Here is a 21,074-nt window from a genome sequence, read left to right on the forward strand (position 1 = left end):
ACACACACACACACACACACACACACACGCCTCATTTCTCTCTCATCATTGACCTCACAGCTACCTGAGTTATCACAGCAAACACAGCTCCACTCAGGTCGGCTCCCCTCTGGACTCCTCACAATGACTTTCCATAGCATGGAGATCACAGCATCTTTAATATAAATTGTAAGACTCACATGCACCAGCCCCGCCCACCTCTCCTTTCTTGCCTGCTTCATTCCAATATTGTCCCCCAACCACTCATTCTTTTAGTCTCCTTTTCAATTCCAGTTTCCATAGTCTCTAGTGTCTGGACCATCATCCTCCAGCCCAGGACCTTTGCGTATGCTGCTGCCCAGGCTGGACGCTTCCTGCTCCTCTCTTGGCCCGGGTCTGACTCTGTTGCACTAAACTCGAGAGCCTCAGCAGGTACCAACTACTCATGCGTTCATCTGAGGGATGCCTCCCACTCCCACTAGACAGAGAGCGGCGCAGGGTGGTGAGTAGGGCAGCTCCATCACCAGCCACCCTTGTGCCTGAGCAGAGATGTCAGTGTCACGCATGAACAAGCATGAAACAGGCACATGGGATTGGAGGGACAGACAGCTCTCATCCTGGAAAACCCAGGGCCCTGTTCATGAAAGTGTGAGGTCCCAAAGTCAGTTAGTGGTTAGACAGGATGTGTGATTTCAGCCCCGCAGGAGTGTTGACTGAGAACAGTGAGGTCTGTAAATGTCCCTCCCCAGATGTTTGGGCTTTATCCTGGGACTTCTGAACTTGGCTTCGATATTGCCTTGCTGGAGGTCAGGCATCTGAGGCTACCGTGGAGGATCGGTAGGGACAAAAGGGACCTCATTGGTGCTGTGTGTGTGCAGCAGAACATGGTGGGTACAAGGGTCTGGCAGGGCAAGCCATCACAGGACCTAAACAGGATAGGGTAGACAGTGAGATTTCTGGGAGATTTCCACATTGGCCCACATGGCCCACCCAACACAAGGTTATAAGCTTACTTAAAACATGAGGTCACGTTTGTGACTTGATTGCATGGTTATCTGGTGTGTGTCTCCTAGACACAGTGTCCTGGCACAGCACTCCTAGAAGGAATTTTCAACTTTACCATGATACAAACACGATTCCCATTTGACAGCCTGGGATCTGGGGTTTTGATCGTGTGTGTGTGTGTGTGTGTGTGTGTGTGTGTGTGTGTGTGTGTGTGTGTGTGATATTTGGTAGAACACCCTCGCACTGTGCAGGGAGCAGTAACCACGTGATCCCAGGCACAGCTGAGCTTCCAGTGTCCTGGGCCACTGAGACATGTGCTCTGCTCGTCCGTGGTTTTCCAGCTCTCAGTTTTGAACTCACCCGCGCCATCATGCATCAATCAGCATCTCCGTTTCATCTTCCCGGGAATGGAGGGCTCTTACTTTCCCAGAAGAGCGTGCTCTTGCTTTTATTAAATAGAAGCGAAAAGGATCATAAAATTGGAGACTCACAGACTAGAGCAAACAGCTCAGACACTGGCCCCATTACCCCGGAGAACCTGCAGCCTGGGGACTAAGCAGAGCGTCTTGCAGTCCCCACGCAAGGGCGGGGTGGTTCCTTACACCCTTCTTTCCTGTGCTCTAGTGTGGATTTCCTTTGCTTGCCACCCTCAAATGTCCATCAGAATAAATACCCGAGCCGAGTGCAAACAAGGAGCTGAAGCCATGCTATTGGCTAGCAGTGCGAACTGGGCACTTGGGCCTGCTCCAAAGCAGCAGGCTGGAGTGTGGAAAGATCACCAGACCGGGAGTCTCCCCTCAGTTGCTCGTGGATGAAATCGGAGAATACTGCCTTTAGGGTGGATTTGTTTGTTTAGCAAACAAAACATAATACAGGTTCTCACACCTGCCCTGACATACCCACAGACACCTCAACCACGGGATCCTTTCTCGCTTTTAAGCAGTGTACAGAACTCCACAGTATGCAAAGCCATCCCATGGCTCCAAGATGAGCCTGAAACCCAGGCAGTGAGCAATTTGCCAGCTGCCTCCACTTTCAGGTGATAAGACAGAGGTTCAAAGGAAGTTGGGTCACCTCTGGGTCTTGACAGTGCCCGTCCCTGGGTGAGTCCACTGATTTGCACTGCCAGCCAGCAGGTGGCCGCCCCATACCCCCCCACACACACACACAGGCAGACAACACAGAGATGGGACCCACTTGTGAAAGAAGCAAAGTGCTTCTTCCTTTTACAAAATGTCTCAAGCATCCAGAAAACCTGGGTGAATAAAATAAACATCCACGACCGTCAAGTGGAACTCACAAATAACTGTCTACATCCCTCTCCCAAGGAAATAAAGCATGGTGGCTCCCACTGGCATGCTTGCTCCCCTTCTTTGTGGTGGCTTCCTGATGGCCAGTAACATGCAGGGCCAGATTATCCGAAACAGCACATTGATGTTTGCTTTAGATGATCTTCTGAATGTTAACGTAAGATCTAGTGTGTCTGTTTTTGTTTTGCTTTGCTTTTTAGAGACAGGGTTTCTCTGTGTAACAGCCCTGGCTGTCCTAGAGCTATCTATAGACCAGGCTGGTCTCAAACTCACAAATATCTGCTTGCCTTTGCCCCCAAAGTGCTGGGCTTAAAGGCATTCACCACCACTGCTCAGCTAAGAAGGTCTGTTTTTATTGAGGTAAAGTATACAGAACACCTTGGCCATCTGTAAGTGCTCAGCAATGACAAGGGACTTCACAAGCTGTGTAACTGCCATTTTATACTTCCCATGAACCTTTGCACCACCCTAAACTGAGGCTCTGAGCCCATTAGGCACCAAATCCTGTTCTATCTGCCTACTTCCAGTGACTATTCCACTCATGTCTCTAGGAATTTGCCTATTTCAAGTACCTTGTATAATTGTCTTTTTGCATCTGCCTTTTTTTTTTTTATTTAGCTCTGTAGACCAGGTTGGTCTCGAACTCACAGAGATCCGCCTGCCTCTGCCTCTCGAGTGCTGGGATTAAAGGCGTGCGCCACCATCGCCCAGCTTGCATCTGCCTTTCTTTAGATTAATTCATAGTGATAGTTTGGATGTAATTGACCCCTATAAGCTCTTAGGGGAGTGGCATTATTAGGAGGTGTGGCTTTGTTGGAGTAAATGTGACCTTGTTGGAGGAAGTTTGTCATTGTCGGGATGCACTCTGAGGCCTCCTATGATCAAGCTATGCTCAGTATAGAGACAGGTCACTTTCTGTTTCCTGTGTATCAAATTGTAGAACTTTCATCTTTTTCTCCAACGCCATATTTGCCATCACACCACCGTGTCTCACTGTGATGACAGTGGACTAAGCCTCTGAAACTATAAGCAACCCCAGTTAAATGTTTTTCTTTATAAGTTGCTATAGCCATAGTGTCTCTACACATCAATAGGAACTCTAAGACAGCCATGTTGTAACAGACACGGAATCTCAATCTTTTTGAAAGTTGACTAGTGTGTCACACTGTGTGTGCACACCATGTGTTTATGGTGTCCAGCCAGCAACAGGCTCCTGGGTTGCTTCTGCTTCGGGGCTACTATGAATAATGTCCTGTGAACAAGGCTGTTACAGTTGGAAGGTAAAATATCCCCCATTGGCTCCTGTGTTTGACTCCTCGGTCCCCCATTCACAGTGCCATTTAGGGAACCTTTAGGAGATGGAGCCTCGCTGGAGGAAGTGGGTCACTGGGGGCCTGGCCCTGAGGGTTGTAACCTGGCTCCAGTTCTGGCCTGAGCTCTCCTGGTTTGTCGAGATGTGAGAATTCCTGACTGCACACACCACCGCCATGAACTCCTTCATCATTTTCTGCCACAATGGACTGTGTCCTCTCAGACTGTGAGCCAAAACAAACACTTCCTTGGGGCTGCAGAGATGAACCAGTGGTGAAGAGTGCTTGCCATACTTCTAGAGAACCCGAGTTCATTTCCCAAGACCCATGTTTGGCAGCTCACAACCATCTGTAACTCTAACTCCAGAATATCTCTACGGGCAAGCACACATATGTGGCATGTATTCACACACACACACACACACACACACACGATAGATGATAGATAGATAGATAGATAGATAGATAGATAGATAGATAGATAGAAATATTAAAAATAAGACAAAAAATCCTCCCTCATTTCAGCTGCTCTACTTTGACATGGTGCTGAGAAAGCGGCTGACAGAATGAGTGGACATGACAGGTCCCCGCTGTCATTTCTTGTGGGAACTATTCCCAGGAGTGGGGTTGCTGGAGCAGGTGGTAATCAGTGTTTGCTTTTCTGAGACACTGCCGTTCTGTTTCCCAGAATCTTGAACCAACGCGCCTTCCCAGACATGGTTCCCAAGGGTCCCAGGTGCTCTCTCATCCTCACAAACACTTGTTGCTGTCCGTTCTGATAGTGGCCATCCCAGTGGGGTGAGCAAGACATGCTCTTCAGAATCTTCTCCTCTTAGGCTCAGAGAGAGGAATGTCACACTCAGGGGACAGGGTCACAAACAAGACCAGAAACAAGACACAAGCTGGGCCCCAGCCACTCATCTTAATAGCCCTATAGTATTGGGTCCATTGTTGCACATCAGGGGCACCCAGCTATGGCTTCCAGCTACATTCACTCTCCATCTTTGTTCCGTTCAATCCAAACTTTAAACAAAAATCAACACCAGAAATTATAGGGGATTTTATATAGGAAAAGCCAGGATTTCTGATTTCTTCCCCCAAAGTGTCCTGGGGCCATTTCCAGCATGGCAGTGGAACAGCAGTGGTTGCCCTTAGAACATGTAGTCTCTAGGGTGCCACAGTCCCCCTGAAAGTCCTGATGTCTTTCCTCACTGGCTGACCATGATGACGTGACAGTTGGCAGCCCCCTGCCTTGTAGGCACATGCACAACCCGTAGGTCAGAACCTCATGGTCAGGTACCACCGTTTCCTTCCCCATTCTGTCCTGTATTCTCTCTCTGAGAGCCTTGGCTATGTCTTCACCACAACAGAAAGACATACTGGAGCTTATACTGCAAAACATAAACAGACAGCCTGACCCTGACCCGGCAACATGGGGTGCTGGCCCGGCCATCTCTTCACCTTGCCTCTTGTGGGAACTCTGAGAGCAAGCTGAGCAGCCCCAGCCTGGAGTCATGTCCTAGTATCACAGGGTGGTGCTCCCTTCTTTTTCTTAGAGGAGTGGGGAAAATCGGTCCCCAGTTTGACTAACCCTGATGAATGGGCCTTCCTGACAACAGCCCGCCTGAGCTCTTGATTTGTCTCTGTCCACAGGTGAGGAATGACCTGACCGGGGTTCTGTACGGGGAGGACATAGAGATCTCAGACACAGAGAGCTTCTCCAACGATCCCTGCACCAGCGTCAAAAAGCTCAAGGTAGGTGCCGCCTGTCTCTAGGGACAATGATGCCCCTGGGTGTGGGGGTCCACATGCTCTGTCCCAGCCTTGACTTCAGTATAGGCCTCAGGGCCAACTCTCCCTTCTGACCTCAGACCTCAGGAGTCAGCCTCCTTGAGCTTCCCCATGGCTTATTAGCTTACTGATAGCCAGGTTCTGTGCCCCTGGAACTTGTATGGCTATTTAAGCCATGTTTGAATGACAAGTAGGGCACCCACCCATGTCTTGTCTCTTGCAAAGGGGTGGGAGCCAGGAGCTATCTGGCCCATCCCAAAGCATTGCTGTTAGGACGGAGAGCCCATCTCCTGGTCCCACCCAGAGTCAGTCACTCTAGGGATGGAGGGAGACAACTTGTGGTTCCCCCTTGTAAATATGTCTTCCTATCACCGTCTACTGCAAACTCCAGCCCCTATCAGATACTGGTCCATCACCTGGGCCCCCAGATATCATTGCACCCACCCCTGTTCTCAGGTCGGTCACAGCATGACCAAGAAGGTCCACTCTCAAGGGAAATGAAGGATCTAGGGCAAAGGAGGGGGAAGTGACTCCAGCCACCAGGGGAAGGGATCGACTCTGCCTCTAAGGAGGAGAGTGCTAGGCAGAGGCCCAGCAGGATCCCAGGCTGCAGGCTGCAGGCTGCAGGGCCAAGGGTAGCAGGCATGCTATGCTAGGGGAGCATCAGAATTCCACAGAGCATAAGGCATTGGGAGCAGAAGTACCAGAGTGATGCCGAGGCTGGAAACAGAGCTTCAGGCCAGTTCCCAACAGCTGAGCACTCGGCTAAGAGACTCACCCTTCTGAGTGTGGAGGGAAGCAGCTGGACTTCTTTCTTTCCCTCCCATCCCCGCGCGGCCACGGGTAACGCCGTCAACATGAAGATCTCACACGCCGACTGCTGGCGTCTTTTCTGACTCAAACGGGTCCAAGGTTTGCTTTGACACAGCAGATGGCAGTTATAAATCACAGGTCATAAGATTATCCACTTTCACTGATGGGGATCCAGAGCTCAGAGCTGGGGAGCCAGGGGACCCAGAAGAACTGCACATCTCCTGGTATCCTCGAAAATAGACAGAGCCTGTGAGTCACACTTTGACCCTAGGAGTCTCTGCAAATGAGGACCAGCCCCCGGGGATAACCCAGGTTGCTACTGCCCAAGCTTTCCCTCCATGTTGTCAAGGACTACGCTGTTGCAGGCTCTAGATGGGCGCTGTGGAGCCTGGAGGACTCGGGCCAGTGGGGAAGGGGGCTCTGCTGTGCCCGTCTTTTCCTGTCTCCCCAGAGTGGGTCGTGAAATAGCTTCTGGCCTCCAAGGCCCAGCTGAGTTCTAAGGGAAAGGCCACATGTGCGGAGCTGAGGTTTCAGGATCCAGGGCAGAGCAGGACACTCTGCTCATCGACCAAGTTCAAAAAGGACAAAATGGAAACAGTGCTGAAAGCAGCAACCCAAATACCCTGCCTTTCCAGCCTCCAGCCCCTGACTAGTCACCAACACAGGGCTGGCCACCAACCCCAAGGCTCGACCCCTTACCCATCATTTCTTCTTTCGAGCTCCCCAAAGTCCTCTGGCAAAGAGGTTTTGAGATCAATTTCACTGAGCGTCAAAGCGGTTGGGTACCTCTCAGTCCCACAGGGGAAGTGGAGGGCTGGAATTCCACCTGGAGTCTGGTGCTGCCTTGGCCCCGCTGCCCCCAGCTCCCTGTGCAGCCAAGGTTGGGAGAAAAGATCCTAGCAGTGCATAGCTCAGAGGCTCGGGGACAGAGGCACTGCCCTTTCTCCTGGACATCTCCAGCTCCCAAGCCCACATCCGTGTTGGTTTCCTAGGGCTGATTTCCCTGTGCTGCAGCACAGTGCGGCTTAGCAGTAGGAATGTGTACTCTCTGGCCTGGTTCTAGAGGTTGGGGTAAGGGCAGAAGTTGGGGTGTGGGTGGCACTGTGAGCTCTCCAAGCTTACCTTTCCATCAGCCTCTGGTGTCCACAGTCCTGGGCGCTCCTGGCCTGTGACTACCAAGTTCTAGCTCCACCTCTTGTGGTCCCACCTCCCTTTTCCACACTGGCCTCTCATCAGGACACTCCTCAAGCTGAACTAAGAGTCAACCCCATTCCATTATAGCTGAATCCTGGCTAAAAGACCACCCTCTGCTGATGACCCTGTTTTTCCATGGGATCCCATTCCAGAGTGCTGGGCTTTCAGCATATCTTCCAGGGTGGGGCATGGCCCATGACATTAGACAGACTATCCACCTCCTCCATCTAGTGCCCACTTCTCCCATTGAAAGGGAAGCTCCCAGAAGCATTTCTCATCACCTACAACCAAACCAAACTGCTCAGTAAGCTGTATGTGAGTATCTAGACAGTAAAGACCACTAAGCAATAGGGATAAAACACTCAGAAGAGAGAACAGGCAGGAAGTTCTGGGGAGCCTGGAAGAAAGGCAGCCTCTGCTTTAGTGTGGGCTAAGTGAAGCGGGGACGGGACGCAAAGGACTGGGAAGAAGCTGCGTGTCAGATAATGGGACAGGAATCTGCAGCAGAGGCAGCAGAGAGTGGAGCCAGGGCCAAGAGGGGGAAAAAAAATCAATGGCGTGGAGGATGCACTTGAGACGCTCTTCCAGAGTTCAGAGGAAATGGCTGGCAGGATCAATCCAGTGAGAGGAAAGATGACGGTGTGAGATGGGAGAAGAGAGCTAAGAGGACACCAGGACAGGAGGCAGAGCCAAAATAGACGCCCCAGTAGCAGCAGTATACGGGGCAGCCAGAATCTGGCTTCTGGTACATTCCGCAGTAAGGGGATAGGGACAACTGAGGAAAGGAGAACTGGAAAGACCGATGAAGTACAGGCAAAGGACAGCGGTCCATCCCCAGAATCCCACATAAAAGTCCCAGCATGGTGACGTGCACTTGTAACCCCAATGCTGGGGGCAAGGAAAGAGATCAGTGGTTCCCTGGGGCTCACTGGTCAGCTGCTCAGTTTCATGGGACAGCTCCAGGCTCCTCAGGAGGAACAATGCCTAAGATTGACCTCTGGCCTCAACACTCATGAGCACATATATGAATGCTCACTCATACACAAACAGCGCACATCCAAACACACACACTATAGGGAGCAAACCCAGATCACATGAAATTGCCAACATTCAACCACTGGGGAGCTATAAAACCCACAGTTAGCTCAGCAGCATAAAACTCTAGCTGGTCTCTACTTCCCAGCCACTTTGGCATAGGAAAGAACACCTAGAGACATTTTAGCAAATGTTTGGATGTACGAACTCTAAGGATAAATCTTGCAAATATCTAGGCAGAGGTGTGGGGGTGAGGGGAGGGGAGTCAAACTTCCCACAAGGCTCTCAAGCACAGGCTGCTATCTACCCTTTCCGCATCATGAAACCCCAGGGTTAATGGAGCAACTGGGACATACACATTACTGTGTGAGGCTCACGAGATGTGCCAAGCGGGAAACCTTCTGGAAGTTGATCCTGCGAGCCAGCTGGGAGCAACGGCACACTTTACAACTGAGGTCAAGACAGAAACAGCCAAGTGGGGAACATAGAACCCGGGGAAAGAGAGATAAGTCTGAATAACTGCTGTAAACAGAGATACGGATGGGAAAGAGCATGCGGCTTCCCACGGGATGCAGAAACACGTACAACAATACCAGGGACGTGAAAACCAGATTGCACCCTCAGAGCCCGAGAAATGAGAAACGTAAGAAAACGTGCACCAAACTCTTCGTCTCTATAAGAGAAGGAACAGTTTTAAATGAGGTGGTTTCTCAAGCCAAGTCTCACAGCCAAGGAGGCTGAGGTGACCTGAGCCTGAGGTGATCATTCGCCTTGCTAGTGCGAGGCCCTAAAAAAAACGCTCTCTGTCGCCACCTAGAACCTAAAATTGTAGACAGAGACACCTAAGATAAACCCGCACTGAAGGACCCTCTGGACAGCATGGTGGTAAATGGGACCCAAAGCTACCAAAGCGTGGAAGACAGCAGTAAAGAAAATCTGATCTGTGTGTCCAAACAGAAAACAAGCCTGTAACCAGAACACTCCAAACAGGCCTTTGCAGACCAGACAGAAGTTCTGACCAGAAATTCGAGCCAATCAGCTTCACCATGAAAACACCGGTGGCCCCAGATTATGCTTTTTGCATGTTTCTGTTGGGGCATGTGGGAGGGTTGTTTGTTTGTTTCTTGTTTTTGAGATAAAAATCTATGTGGCCCTGCCTGGTCTTGAAGGAGTGATCATCCTGCCTCTGCCTCTTGAGTTTCTGCAGTATGGAACACACCGAGGTGTCCTTTCCTCACAGTTTGGAACAAAGTGATGCAGATGCCAAGTGTAAAAGACGGAGCAGAGGTCTACCACAATGCGTCCAGGACCCTGCCAGAGGGCAGTCAAGAAACGGGCACTGGGCAGGCCTGCTACAGACGAAGGGACGGCACTGAGATGTCCAGGCTGCAGGTCACAGACTAATGAAATGCAGAGCCACCTGCAGGACTCCAGAGGAGACGGGGCGGGAACACAGAGCACCCTCTTTTTAGTTACCTACATAGCTGACACTTGCGTTTTAATGCTGGTTTAAGTGCACTCTCCTCACCGACTATAGCGCCCCCCACCCCATGGAACACATTTCTTCCTCATCCCAAACAGAAGCTGGGCTCAGGCTTTGGATCAAACAGGCCTGCACTTACTTCTCTCCCTGCCTCAGGTATCCCCATCTTTCAGACATGCTCCTGTGGCAGTCCTCGCTCTCATGAGACTGAAGAATCGGCAGCTGATGTCATATTAGAAACCCAGAAACAATAAGCAAGAATGTGATGATACTCAAGAAATAAATCCATGGCACGTCCCATCCTGAAATAATCATGGAGGTTCCTGGAAAAACCACGAGAAGCCAGGCGACTGGGAGCTCCATGTGGCCCTTGGGACCACAGGGCAATCAATCACTGTGTAGTCATTAGTGGAGGGGGTAGCCTGTGCCTGCTCTACTGCTGGGAAAGCCCAGGCATCTCTGGGCTGCTTTTCAGACACCAACCTCACCACAGCCTGTCCTCTCTGGCCCGTGTTTCTGCTTTGATACCCAGGACAGACACTGTCCAGTACTTGCTTTGTTCTCACAGATTTATTCATTCTTTTAATCCTCCCAGTTACTGAACAGTAGCAGCCAACAAACAATGGCCCAATGGGCCAAATCTGGCCCTCCGTTCGGTTTTATAAATAAAGTTTTATTGTAACACATTTATTTAGAACACTGTTCTTGACTGCTTTTGTGCTACAGTCGTAAGACAGAGTAATTGTCACAGAAAGTAATTGCCCGTGAAACCTAGACCATTTACTACCTGGTCCTCTATTGGGAATGTTATTATCTCCATTTTACAAGTTGAGCTCAAGTTATCACATACCAGAGGCCATGCAGCAGGCGCTGATGGAGGTTGCAACACAGGAGTGAGGCAGCAGGAGGGCTTGTAGCCACCACAGCTTCATGCCCATCTACTCTCCAGTGGCTGGAAGATTCTTCTGTAGTCTCTTAATGTTCTGGAAAGTCAGAGTGAAAGGCAAGCTCCTACTCATGAGCCTTCTCAGCAATAAAGCAGGAAGGCAGTGGCTTTGTGGCTTCCGCTTATGGAAGGGAGGAAAGACGAAGGACAACAGAGTCAACAGGCCCAGGCTGGGCAGAAAGTTCTAGTCCTTGCCTTTAAATACCTGTGAAAGGCTGGGCTCCAGCAATGCATCATGGGAACTCTACCTGCATCCCACAGGCCGCATGCAACCCAGGACAGCTGTGAGTGAGGACTGACACAAAATCGTACTTTTTAGAATGCTCTGAGATGTTTTTCTTTGCAGTTTCTTTTTGTAACTAGGTTGTGCAGTTCTCAAGGATGAACGTTGTAGATGACATCACTGAGTCTCGCTGTCAAAAGGCTCGGTACACCTGCTGGAGCCAGGTTTCTGACTCTAAAAAGAGGAACCTATTTTTGAGTGAATCACAAAAATAGCCCAACACTGGGAAGCGTTCCTGTGGCTCGCAGAGCACAGAGGGGGAACCAGCAGAGGCCAGAAAAGCTACCAGCAGGTCAGCAGTGGCCAAGAGATCTCAGGGCCCACCAAAGAGGAGAGGATGGTAGAGTCTCCCTCAGCTTGGCACTCACAGGTCACAGGGAGGGACATGCATTCCCTATGGCTGGCAGGACAAAGCTAAGTGACTTCAAATCATTCAGATCTGTCTTTCTGGCCTCGAGGCTAGAAGCCAAGCGTGTGTCTTGGTGGGCAAAGATGAAGTTGTCCCAGGGATGATTCAGAGGGCATCACCTCTGTGCCCTGACTAGTGACCTCCTCCTCTGTCCTCAGAGTCACCTATTGTCACACAGGCTTCATCCCCATTTGTAAGCACCTTGTAATAATACTGTACCTGCCCAGATCATCCAAGACACCGCCCCATTTCACACCAGCAGCCTGAGCGCCTCCTGAAGCTCGAATCTCATGTCATGGGGCATTACATCCCCAGAGACTCTGGGACTGGGATGCGCATGTCTGCGGGAGGCCTCTACTCTACGCCAAGACAGCCTGAAGGTGCACCCTCCCGGCCTTTGCTCCATGGGAGAACCCTAACCAAGATTGGTTACTTCTTTCCCTGACTGTCCAGGAAGGTCTTGATGGGGGCTAGCTCCCTTATCCTGAACCAACCACCCCCACATCAGTACAGGCAGAAAACCCGGGCCAACCTCTGGAAATAGATTTGCCTGGGCCCTGGGGGTGCACAACCAAAGAGTAACCATGCTGCATTGGCCCCAAGGCCAGTTTTGCTCAGAGACATGGAGAAGAAAGAGCAGTATTTTTATCTGAAGCCAGATATATTATTGGAAAGCTAAATATACACGAGTTAAAGAAATGTCACACGTCGCCTGTAGGCTGCTGTGGGCTGTCCCCTTTCCATACTCTTCCTGGATGTGAGGACATGTTTCCTGCTTCTGTGCCTTCAGGGGTATGTCTGGTGGGAGGGGGAGGAAAGGTCCAAGGCAAATTTTGGTTAAATAAGAAGAGAGTATTTATCCTGGAGGGGATCAGCCTGTCTGAGCCAGGACTTTAGAGGCAGTCTCGGCTGGTCCTTCCAGCCATGCCAGATAAGCTTCTACTAGCTTGGTGGCTCATGTCACCTCATCCTCTCACAGTTTGGAGGTGTGTGGTATTTTTGGGATTTTGAAAGCCCCATGGTTAAGAGAGACTCCAGATGACCTAGAAGTCAGTGTCAGGTGACCCTGACCTTCCTTGCAGGACTCTACACACCAGGGGCAAGAAGGCCGTCAAGCTGTGCTGGGCTCTCAGGGTGCTCATGTCCAGTCTGTCTTTTTCATGACTCACTGTGGCATGTGCCACTCATGACCTTGCCTCCGCTCTGCCTGACTTTTCCAAGAGTGATTCTATTCTATAGACTTGATGCTGAGTGATGCAGCCCAGGCCAGTTGGAGCGGGGGTTGTTGTCTCACTCGGCCTGGGAGGATGTGCCCTAGGTTCTGGGACCACACTTAGCTGGCATAGAAATATATGCCACCTCTTCCCACCTGTGTGCTTTGGAATCCAGAGCTGAAGTCCCCTGGATCTGAGCCTGGGGTGTACCACTGGCTGGTTTTGTGTGTCAATTTGACACAAGCTAGAGTCATCAGAGAGGAAGGAGCTCAGTAGAGGAAAAGCCTCCGTGAGATCCAGCTGTAAGGCATTTTCTCAATTAGTGGCCAATGGTGGGAGGGCCCAGCCCACTGTGGGTAGTGCATCCCTGGGCTGGTGGGTCCTGGGCTCTGTAAGAAAGCAGGCTGAGGAAGCCATGATGAACAAGCTAGTAAGCAGCTCCCCTCCATGGCCTCTGCATCAGCTCCTTCCTCAGGGATCCTGCCCTGTTTGAGTTCCTGTCCTGAGTTCCTTCACTGATGAACAGTAACACTAAGTATAGGCCACCTAAACCCTTCCCTCCCCAGCTTGTGTTTTGGTCACAGAGTTTCATTGCAGCAATAGAAACCCTAACTAAGAGGCTGGGGATTGTGTGAAAGAGGCCGATGGAGAGTATATACTCAGGAGACGGCTAGAACAGGATGCGGCCGTAAGGGAGTTAGTTCAGAACACCAGCAGACACCCCAGAGATCTGGTATCTATACACGTACATGTTTTCTCCCCTTGCCTAATGACGGCTGCTGTTTCCAGTGCCGTGTGCACAGTGTGGTCTTCCCCATACAGCTGCAGATGCTTCCCAGAGAAGGGACAAAGTGGGTAACTGTGGACTTCCATGCTCACTGCAGCTTAGGGTCCAAGGTAACCCCAACATCCACGGTTGAATCCTTTGAGCCTCTGTTGCTCAAAGTGGCCATGACAATGGTGTCTCTCTTGGGAAAGTGTTGTGGTTCCACTTACCAGCCAGATAGAGCTTGAGGGCTCTTCCTATGTTAGGACCCTCACAAACCGGAGTTAAAATTAGTCAGTGGATTGGGTGGCCATTCAGAAATGTGTGATTTTTTAGGTCCCTTAAGGATCCTGGAAACAAGGTGGTCTAGACAATGGAACCAAGAAAGAAGAAAGGCCGTCTGTCCTGGGCTAGGGCATGTCCTGTGTCTTTGTGGGGCTTCTGGGAATTGGGCACCTGAGGCAGGGTTCTGGCTGTGAGGAGCTGAGAGGACCCAGGCGGTGCTCCTCACTTCCAACCTGCATCCATGGTTGCTTCGTTCAAAATGCCGTCCCTGGAACAGTGGCCTGCTAGGGTGGGAATGCAGCTCTCTGTGTGTAAGCGTTTTACCTGGGACCATCGATCATGGAAACTGTCATCTGTCCCCACGCATCCACCTTCGCTCCAGGAGCCCCAGAAGAATCGGGTCATGAAAGCTCGGGATTTTCCAGTAGATGCCCTCAGGCATGGCCTTGTTCTCTGGAGTTCATATTTCTACTCTGTCGTTCTCATCTGCAGGGACAGGCCCGGCTCCTCCTCCCTTTGCCTTGAGCTTACTTATTTCATTTTCAGTACAGGGGTTTGAGCCTGGGCTTCACGCATGATAGGCAGGCTGTACGGCAGGCTCTCTCTATACAGCCCAGGGTGACTTTGAATGTGCGAGCCCCCTACTTAGCTGAGATTTACAAGCCTGCTTCATCAAGCCTTGTTCCCAGTACTTCTTAAACTGCCCAGGCCCTTAGATCAGGAAGAGGAGCTCCAGCCCCGGCAGGGTAGAGAGTTGGTCAGAGATAGGGCCATTGCCTATCTGGATTTTAGTTTTTACCTTCTGGGCTTCCAGGAAGAGGCTCATGTACTGGGCAGTGACAAATGTGACTCTGGAGCTTGTAGTGGGTGTGGTATGTGTGTGGTGTGTATGTGTGTATGTGTAGTGTGTATGTATGGTGTGTATGTGTGTGTGGTGTATGTGTACGTGTATGTGTGGTGTGTGTGTATACATGTATGTGTGGGTGTGTATGGTGTGTGTGTAGTGTCTGTGTAGTGTGTGAGGTATATGTGGTGTGTGTGTGTTATGTGGTGTGTTGTGTGAGGTGTGTGGTGTGTGTGTAGTGTATGTGTGTGTGGTATGCAGTGTGTGTGTAGTGTATGTGTGTGTCTTGTGTGTGGTGTGTGTGTAGTGTGTGTGGTATACAGTGTGTGTGTGTGTGGTATGTGATGTGTGTGTGTCTCGTGTGTGTGTGTGTGCTATCCATCCTTCCTAGAACTTCTTTCTCCCCAACCCCGGAACTCACACACAAGTGCCAGTCCAGGGTGAGAGAACACCACTCTCCACACCCCCTCAGATGCAACCTTAACTCCAGATGAATGTGTCCCATCCAAGACGTGAGCCCACACTTCACCTGATCTCAAGGCAGCATCTCCCTAAGGACCAGGTTTTATCTCACTCCCTTGGCCCACGCTCCTCACTGCCCTCCTAGCCTGGGAACAGCCCTCCTGCTCTTCAGAAGCATAGTAGACAGAAATAGCTTGCTGCCTCAGGGGCTTCCTGGTTCCCAACAGTGTCTGTCTTCCAGGCCCTCTGAGGGTCCTGAGAACCAGAGTGAGAGCCCAACTCTGGGTGCTACACAGCTGGGGAGAGCCACTGGCCTCTTTAGGAAGGGGCTTCTGGGATCTGTGATTCCTCAGGCCCATCTAAACCTCACAGCTTGAGAGCCTACAGCCGAGTGGTCCTTGCAGCACAGTTGTCATGGCAACGGAGACACTAACTGGACTAAATGGAAAGGCAGAGCTGGTTGCTTATCTGTCAGCAGGTGGTGAGTTGGTCACCATGAAGAAGTGGTTTCTTTGGTCCATTTCATAAATGGACATGTAAACCCAGTCAGTAGCAGGCCCCAGGACTAGCAGGGCGTCAATACATTGACAATCATGCCTTCTGGACTTGCAGAAGGTCAAGCTGCTGAGCAGCCAAGGGCCCACCGTGGAGTCCAGTGCTGTGTCAGCATCCTCTCCCTACATCAGGCCACACGCATGCTTATTGCTCCATACATCGTGCCCTGTGCTGGCTCAGGGGCCAGAGGGTCAGGAGAAGACTTTTTAAAAAGTGAATTTGGGTCATGATGGAAGGAAGTGTAGATGTCCTCAGGCCAGAGGGGAATGGCTGCTGGGCTTGATGGTCGGTGGCATCACAAGGGAGCCTGAGCTAAGATGAGGGCCGAGCAGCTGTGATGCAGGAGAGTACAGGGAAGAGCAGGACACTCTGGATGTACAGCTTGTACACAAAAGGGAACAGAGCGAGGGAGGATGGACAGATGGATGGATAGGTGGGTGGGTAGATGGATGGATGAGTGAACTGATAGACAGATGGGTGGGTGGATAGATGGATGGGTGGGTGGATGGGTGGATGGGTGGATAGATGGATGGACGGGTGGGTGGGTGGATAGATGGATGGGTGGGTGGATGGGTGGATGGGTGGGTAGATGGATGGATGGGTGGATGGATAGTTTAGTGGATATATGAATGGATGGACAGATGGATGAGGTGGTGGGTGGATGGATGGATGGGTGGGTTGGTGGATGGGTATATGGGTGGATGGGCAGTTAGTGGGTATATGAATGGATGGACAGATGGATGGATGAGGTGGTGGGTGAATGAATGGATAGGTAGATTGGTAGATGGATGGATGGGTGAACTGATAGACAGATGGGTGGGTGGATGAATGGCAAACAGGTGTGTCTGTGGAACTTCAGGTAGTTCTTTGTTACTCCATAGCAAAGTAGGGAAATGTGATGCAGGAGGCAGTTGGTAGAGAGCCTCAAGCTCAAGAGACTGAGATGGGTGTCTGATCTACCTTGGGAGGCCATGTCAGATTTTTTCTGTCAGAACTGGAGGTCGCTGTGATTCTCCCTCTTATGTAGAGACCACTGGACGTGGTAGTATGAGGGCAGGGGTCCAGATAGTCTCTACGGGAAGAAAAGTGGTGACCAAGCCCAGAGCACAGGGCTGCAGGGACAGGCTGACTCTGGAGCTGGTGAACAGGTGGAACCGGCATGCTGAGGGGCTGGGACGTGGGAGGGGAAGGAGAGCAGCAAGTGGAAGATGACTCCAGTCTCCAGCTCGGCGAGTGGGAGGCTGAGGTACCACTCCCAGAGATGGAAACAGGAGGAGGAAGGGGCTTGCGAGAGAAAGATGAGGGTTCAGCTTGGGACATGTTGGGTTGCAGGAGCCAGGAGACACCGATTGAGGTGTTCTGTGGAAAGCAGTGGATGAGTCCATGCTGGTGACACAGGCTGGATGACTGCACTCAGGATGCAGCAAAAGCTGAGGGCAGAATGGGATACCAGGGGCTGAATCTGAGGAGGGCAATCAGGAGGGATCAGTCATGACAAGATGCCAGGGGGAGCATCCTGAAGACCAGAAGGCATTTTGTGTTGTAATCAGTTACCTGTACCACAAAGCAGGGCAGGGAGGACAGTGCCTGTTTCAGACATGACAAGATGCAGGCTTAGCAGACTAAGCCCAGGCATGGGATCAGAACCCAGTTTCTCTGGCTCTGAAACCCAATAGGCTGTTTCTCTGTACCGTGTTTACCAAGTGGGGTTAGCGATCCAGATGCACAATAAACCCCGAAGATGGACGAATAAACAATGAATGGGTGGAGACAGACAGATGGACAGATGGCCACTGTTAGTAACAAACAATGTAAAAAGATTTCAACCAATGGCAAAGAGGCTGGTGTGTGCCTGGGAGCCCTTCCACGGACAGGAGACGGCCTGAAACTTTTCATAGTGCTGCAGACTGCAGAGACAAAGGCTCGCCTTCCTCCACCCTCTGCAAACGACCCTTTAAAGTCCTTCCCCGAGCAAATATGGGGTTTTGTGTCCAACCCCCCTCCCATTCTTTTCATTCTTTCTTGTGAGCCAAGGCCAGTTTTAGCACAGGGCTTTCTCTATTTTGCTAACACACATGATGAGTAAGATGGGGCCTCTCAGTCAGCATTTTCCAGCTTTAAAAGATGCTAAAAACTGATCTTTGAAGTCACGCTTCCTGCCCACCACCATCAGAAGGTCTGGGGTGTCTGGAAAGGCCGGCAGGGAGATGGTGCCCTCTGCAAATCTGGGTCCTGCAAAGCAGGAAGCCACAGGACAGGAGCAGGTGCCAGCCTGTACCCAGATGGCCTCCTGATGGCAGGGTCCAGGCTGAATCCCCGTGCCCAGAAAGTGACCAAGAGTCTCAGGCAGGGGCTGGGTAAATGGTTTATAGGTGAGTGAGTCTCGTGGGCTTTTCTCTGCAACACACATCTGTTAGCCACACTGAGAAAACCAGCACGTGCCAGGGCAGAGCTTGCAGGCAAAAAGTAAAGATGGCCCGGGAGAGTTACGGGCACATGGCTAGCTGGCATACGCTGGGTGCCTGCTGTGCAGCAGGCACCATGTTAAGCATCTCTTGAAGGATGCTTCTCTGAGTCCTCTCGGAACTCAAACAAGGGAGTTGCTACCACTGTCCCCATATCACAGAGGAGTAAAGTAAAGCTGAGATGAGAAAGGGAGATGCCTGAAGCCACCCAAGGCTTGTTGATGGCATTGAGGTCTTAGTACAACTCCAACAAACCCCAAAAACTATGAACTGGGGAGCTCCATGAGCTCAGAAGATATCTCCAGGGACTGACTGACTGAAAAGTCCAAGACATTATGGAGGGGTGGCTGACTTGGGTCCTGCCTCTATCACCTTCCTCTGGCCTCAGTTTCCCTGTGGGTAAAATGAGAAAGGAGATTCAAGATAGCCCAGTTCATTGGCAGAGGGAGCAGGGAGCCTGAGGAATGCTGTTTGGCCTCAGAAGAGTCACCCATGAAAGCAGAGAGGGTGATCGCAGATGAGCCAAGAGTGACGCAGCAAGTCTCTGGGGGTGCACAGCAAGGGGAGCCTCACCTCCTCCCTGTCGGCAGAGCTCTTGGCTGCGAAGTTGGCCATGGAAGGGTACCCTGGTGCTGGCACTGGCAATGCCATCACTCACCTTCACATCCTCTTCTGCCCACAGGGGAATGACGTGCGGATCATCCTTGGCCAGTTTGACCAGAACATGGCAGCGAAAGTCTTCTGTTGTGTAAGTGAGACTCCGAGCCCTGGGTTCACCAAGCCTCTCCAGCCTGGAATCCCTCCTGGGGTCAGAAGCTGTGCTCAGAGCAGGATGGTCCCGGGGGTACTGGGGGTGTCGCAGCAGCTGCAGGGCTTTTCTGAGTCAGCAGGAGACACTCCAGACACCCCAGGGGACTCAGGCCCCTCCCTGCCTTGCAGACAGAGTTCAGAACTGGCAGAGGACACACTGTCAACTCTGAGGAAGGATCTAACAAGTGGGTGACCAAGTGCTTTTATACCTTGTCCAACTTACCCTGCTTAGTAGCCATGTGAGGTAAGGGGGCTTCTCTAGTGTCCTCAGCCACCTCCTGAGTGGAGCCCTGAGTCCTGGTGCAATCTATTCATGACATACATGGTAGGGGTTGCACCCAGGAGCAGCATATCTGTTTCCATGGCTGTGCTGCGCTCTGCTTGCTCCCCTCGGGTCAGGAGGGAAGTTCACCAAGTGACGACCCAGTCATGAGTCAGCATCTACCCCTGGCCTTTCTGTAGAAGATCATCCTTGGTGCGGTATCTAGCAAGGGGCCACAGCTCTCCGTTCTCTTGCCCTTCCTGAGGTGTGAAGAGCAGGCTGAGGTATGAACAGCAGGCCTGTAGGGAAGAACAGAGGAGGCTGAGGATGGACATAGAAGGTGAGGCTAAATGAAGAGACAGAGGAACCCAGCAGGTCCAAGAGGGACAGAAGAGACGCGGCTAGACGCCAAGGACACACGGGTTACCCTAGCCAGCCAGCTTGGCAGCGAAGAGAGGAAGTTGAGGCATCCCAGGGGGAGGCTGATGAGGTAATGGTGAGAGGTGATGTTGGAGTCTGGTGGCCACTGCGGCTCCACGCTGACACACCGGCATTGGACCCCTACAGCTTCAGCACACTTCTGAAAGAGAGAGTGTCACCCCATCTCACTAGCTCAAGGAGGACATTAACTGATGCAACACTCTCTCATGAAAGCTGAGCCCCAGCCCCCAAGGCCTCCCCACCCCCGATCCTCCTGTCTGAAGGCAAACGTGATGGAAGGTGACTTGGGAGGGGTCCCAAGGGGTCTGAGCACCAGGACCCTAAGGAGCAATGAGATGGCTGCAGGGTCCAAACCTGAGGAAGAGGCTCAGAGGAGGCCAGCGCTGACACAACAATATTTCCAGATTCAGAAAAGCCTTCCCTTCCGCAGGAGAGCCCAGAAACGGATTCTCTGAGTATCAAGCAAGCTCCTGCATGGAGGGACTCTGGAAAGGGCTGCACTTGACCCCCACCCACCAATTTCCCTAGACCTTTGAAGACCTTAGTGTCCATCCAGAAAGAAACCAAAGGACTCTGGGAGAAAATGATGAATGTAAGAGCCCGGCCAGAGGCCAGTTCCTGTGTGCTGAGAACACACACCGCGGCCTTGTGTCCTGGCTCCAACTCAAAGCCCTCATTTGTGCTGGCCAGAGAGAAGTGGTTCCATGAACACTGGTGTCTGCTTTGGGTCCTCCAGCTCGGCCTCGGGCCATAGGCCCAGGCTGGGCTCCCTCCTACCTCCTCTCCCACCTCCCATCCTGCCTGTGCTCTGGAGAAATCTCCGTGCTAATAGTGAGAATTTACTGCTATGGCTGGATGCTCACCCACGGAGGCTCTTGGAGATTTGGGTTGGACTTTTGGCTGGGGCTTACCCTCAAGGACATCCACCATCTGTGCCTCTCAGGGAATGCATGGAAGCAGAGAGACCGCAAGCTCCGTTGGTGCTGCACCGCCACTGCTGAGCACGGTTCATCATCAGTGAACTCAGGAGAACTCAAACAAGGCTGGAAACTCGAGGCAGAAACCGAGCAGATGCTATGGCACGGAGCTACTTACGGCTTGCTCTTCATGGCTTGCTCAACCTGCTTTCTTACAGAACCCAGGACCACCAGCCCAGGGATGGCACCACCCGTGATGGGCTGGGCCCTCCCCCTCCCCCATCAATCACTAATTAAGAAAATGCCCTGCAGGCTTGCCTGCAGCCCAGTGTCATGGAAGCTTTTTCCTAATTAAGGTTCTGTATCTCAGATGACTTTGGCTTGTGTCAAGTTGACATCAACCATCCGGCACTGTATACTGGCCCCAACTTAGCTCTGGAGGTCCCAGGGAAACAGGTCCCTGGAGGTCCACAGCCCTACCCTCCATCTGGCAAA

The 21,074-nt window shown here is 51.6% G+C and overlaps 1 protein-coding gene across 1 annotated transcript in view; it reads left to right on the forward strand.

Annotated features, from left to right (window-relative positions):
• Gabbr2 (gamma-aminobutyric acid type B receptor subunit 2) overlaps nt 1-21,074 on the forward strand; it is a 341,698-nt gene that overhangs the window by 174,179 nt on the left and 146,445 nt on the right. The window contains exons 4-5 of the mRNA XM_050155902.1: nt 5,258-5,359; nt 18,832-18,897. Of these exons, the coding sequence (XP_050011859.1) occupies nt 5,258-5,359; nt 18,832-18,897 (168 nt within the window). The remainder of the gene's footprint in view (nt 1-5,257; nt 5,360-18,831; nt 18,898-21,074) is intronic.

This window comes from Alexandromys fortis, unplaced genomic scaffold, assembly GCF_014885135.2.
Source record: "Alexandromys fortis isolate MF-2015 unplaced genomic scaffold, M_Fortis_MF-2015_v1.1 scaffold_92, whole genome shotgun sequence".
Taxonomy (NCBI): domain Eukaryota; kingdom Metazoa; phylum Chordata; class Mammalia; order Rodentia; family Cricetidae; genus Alexandromys; species Alexandromys fortis.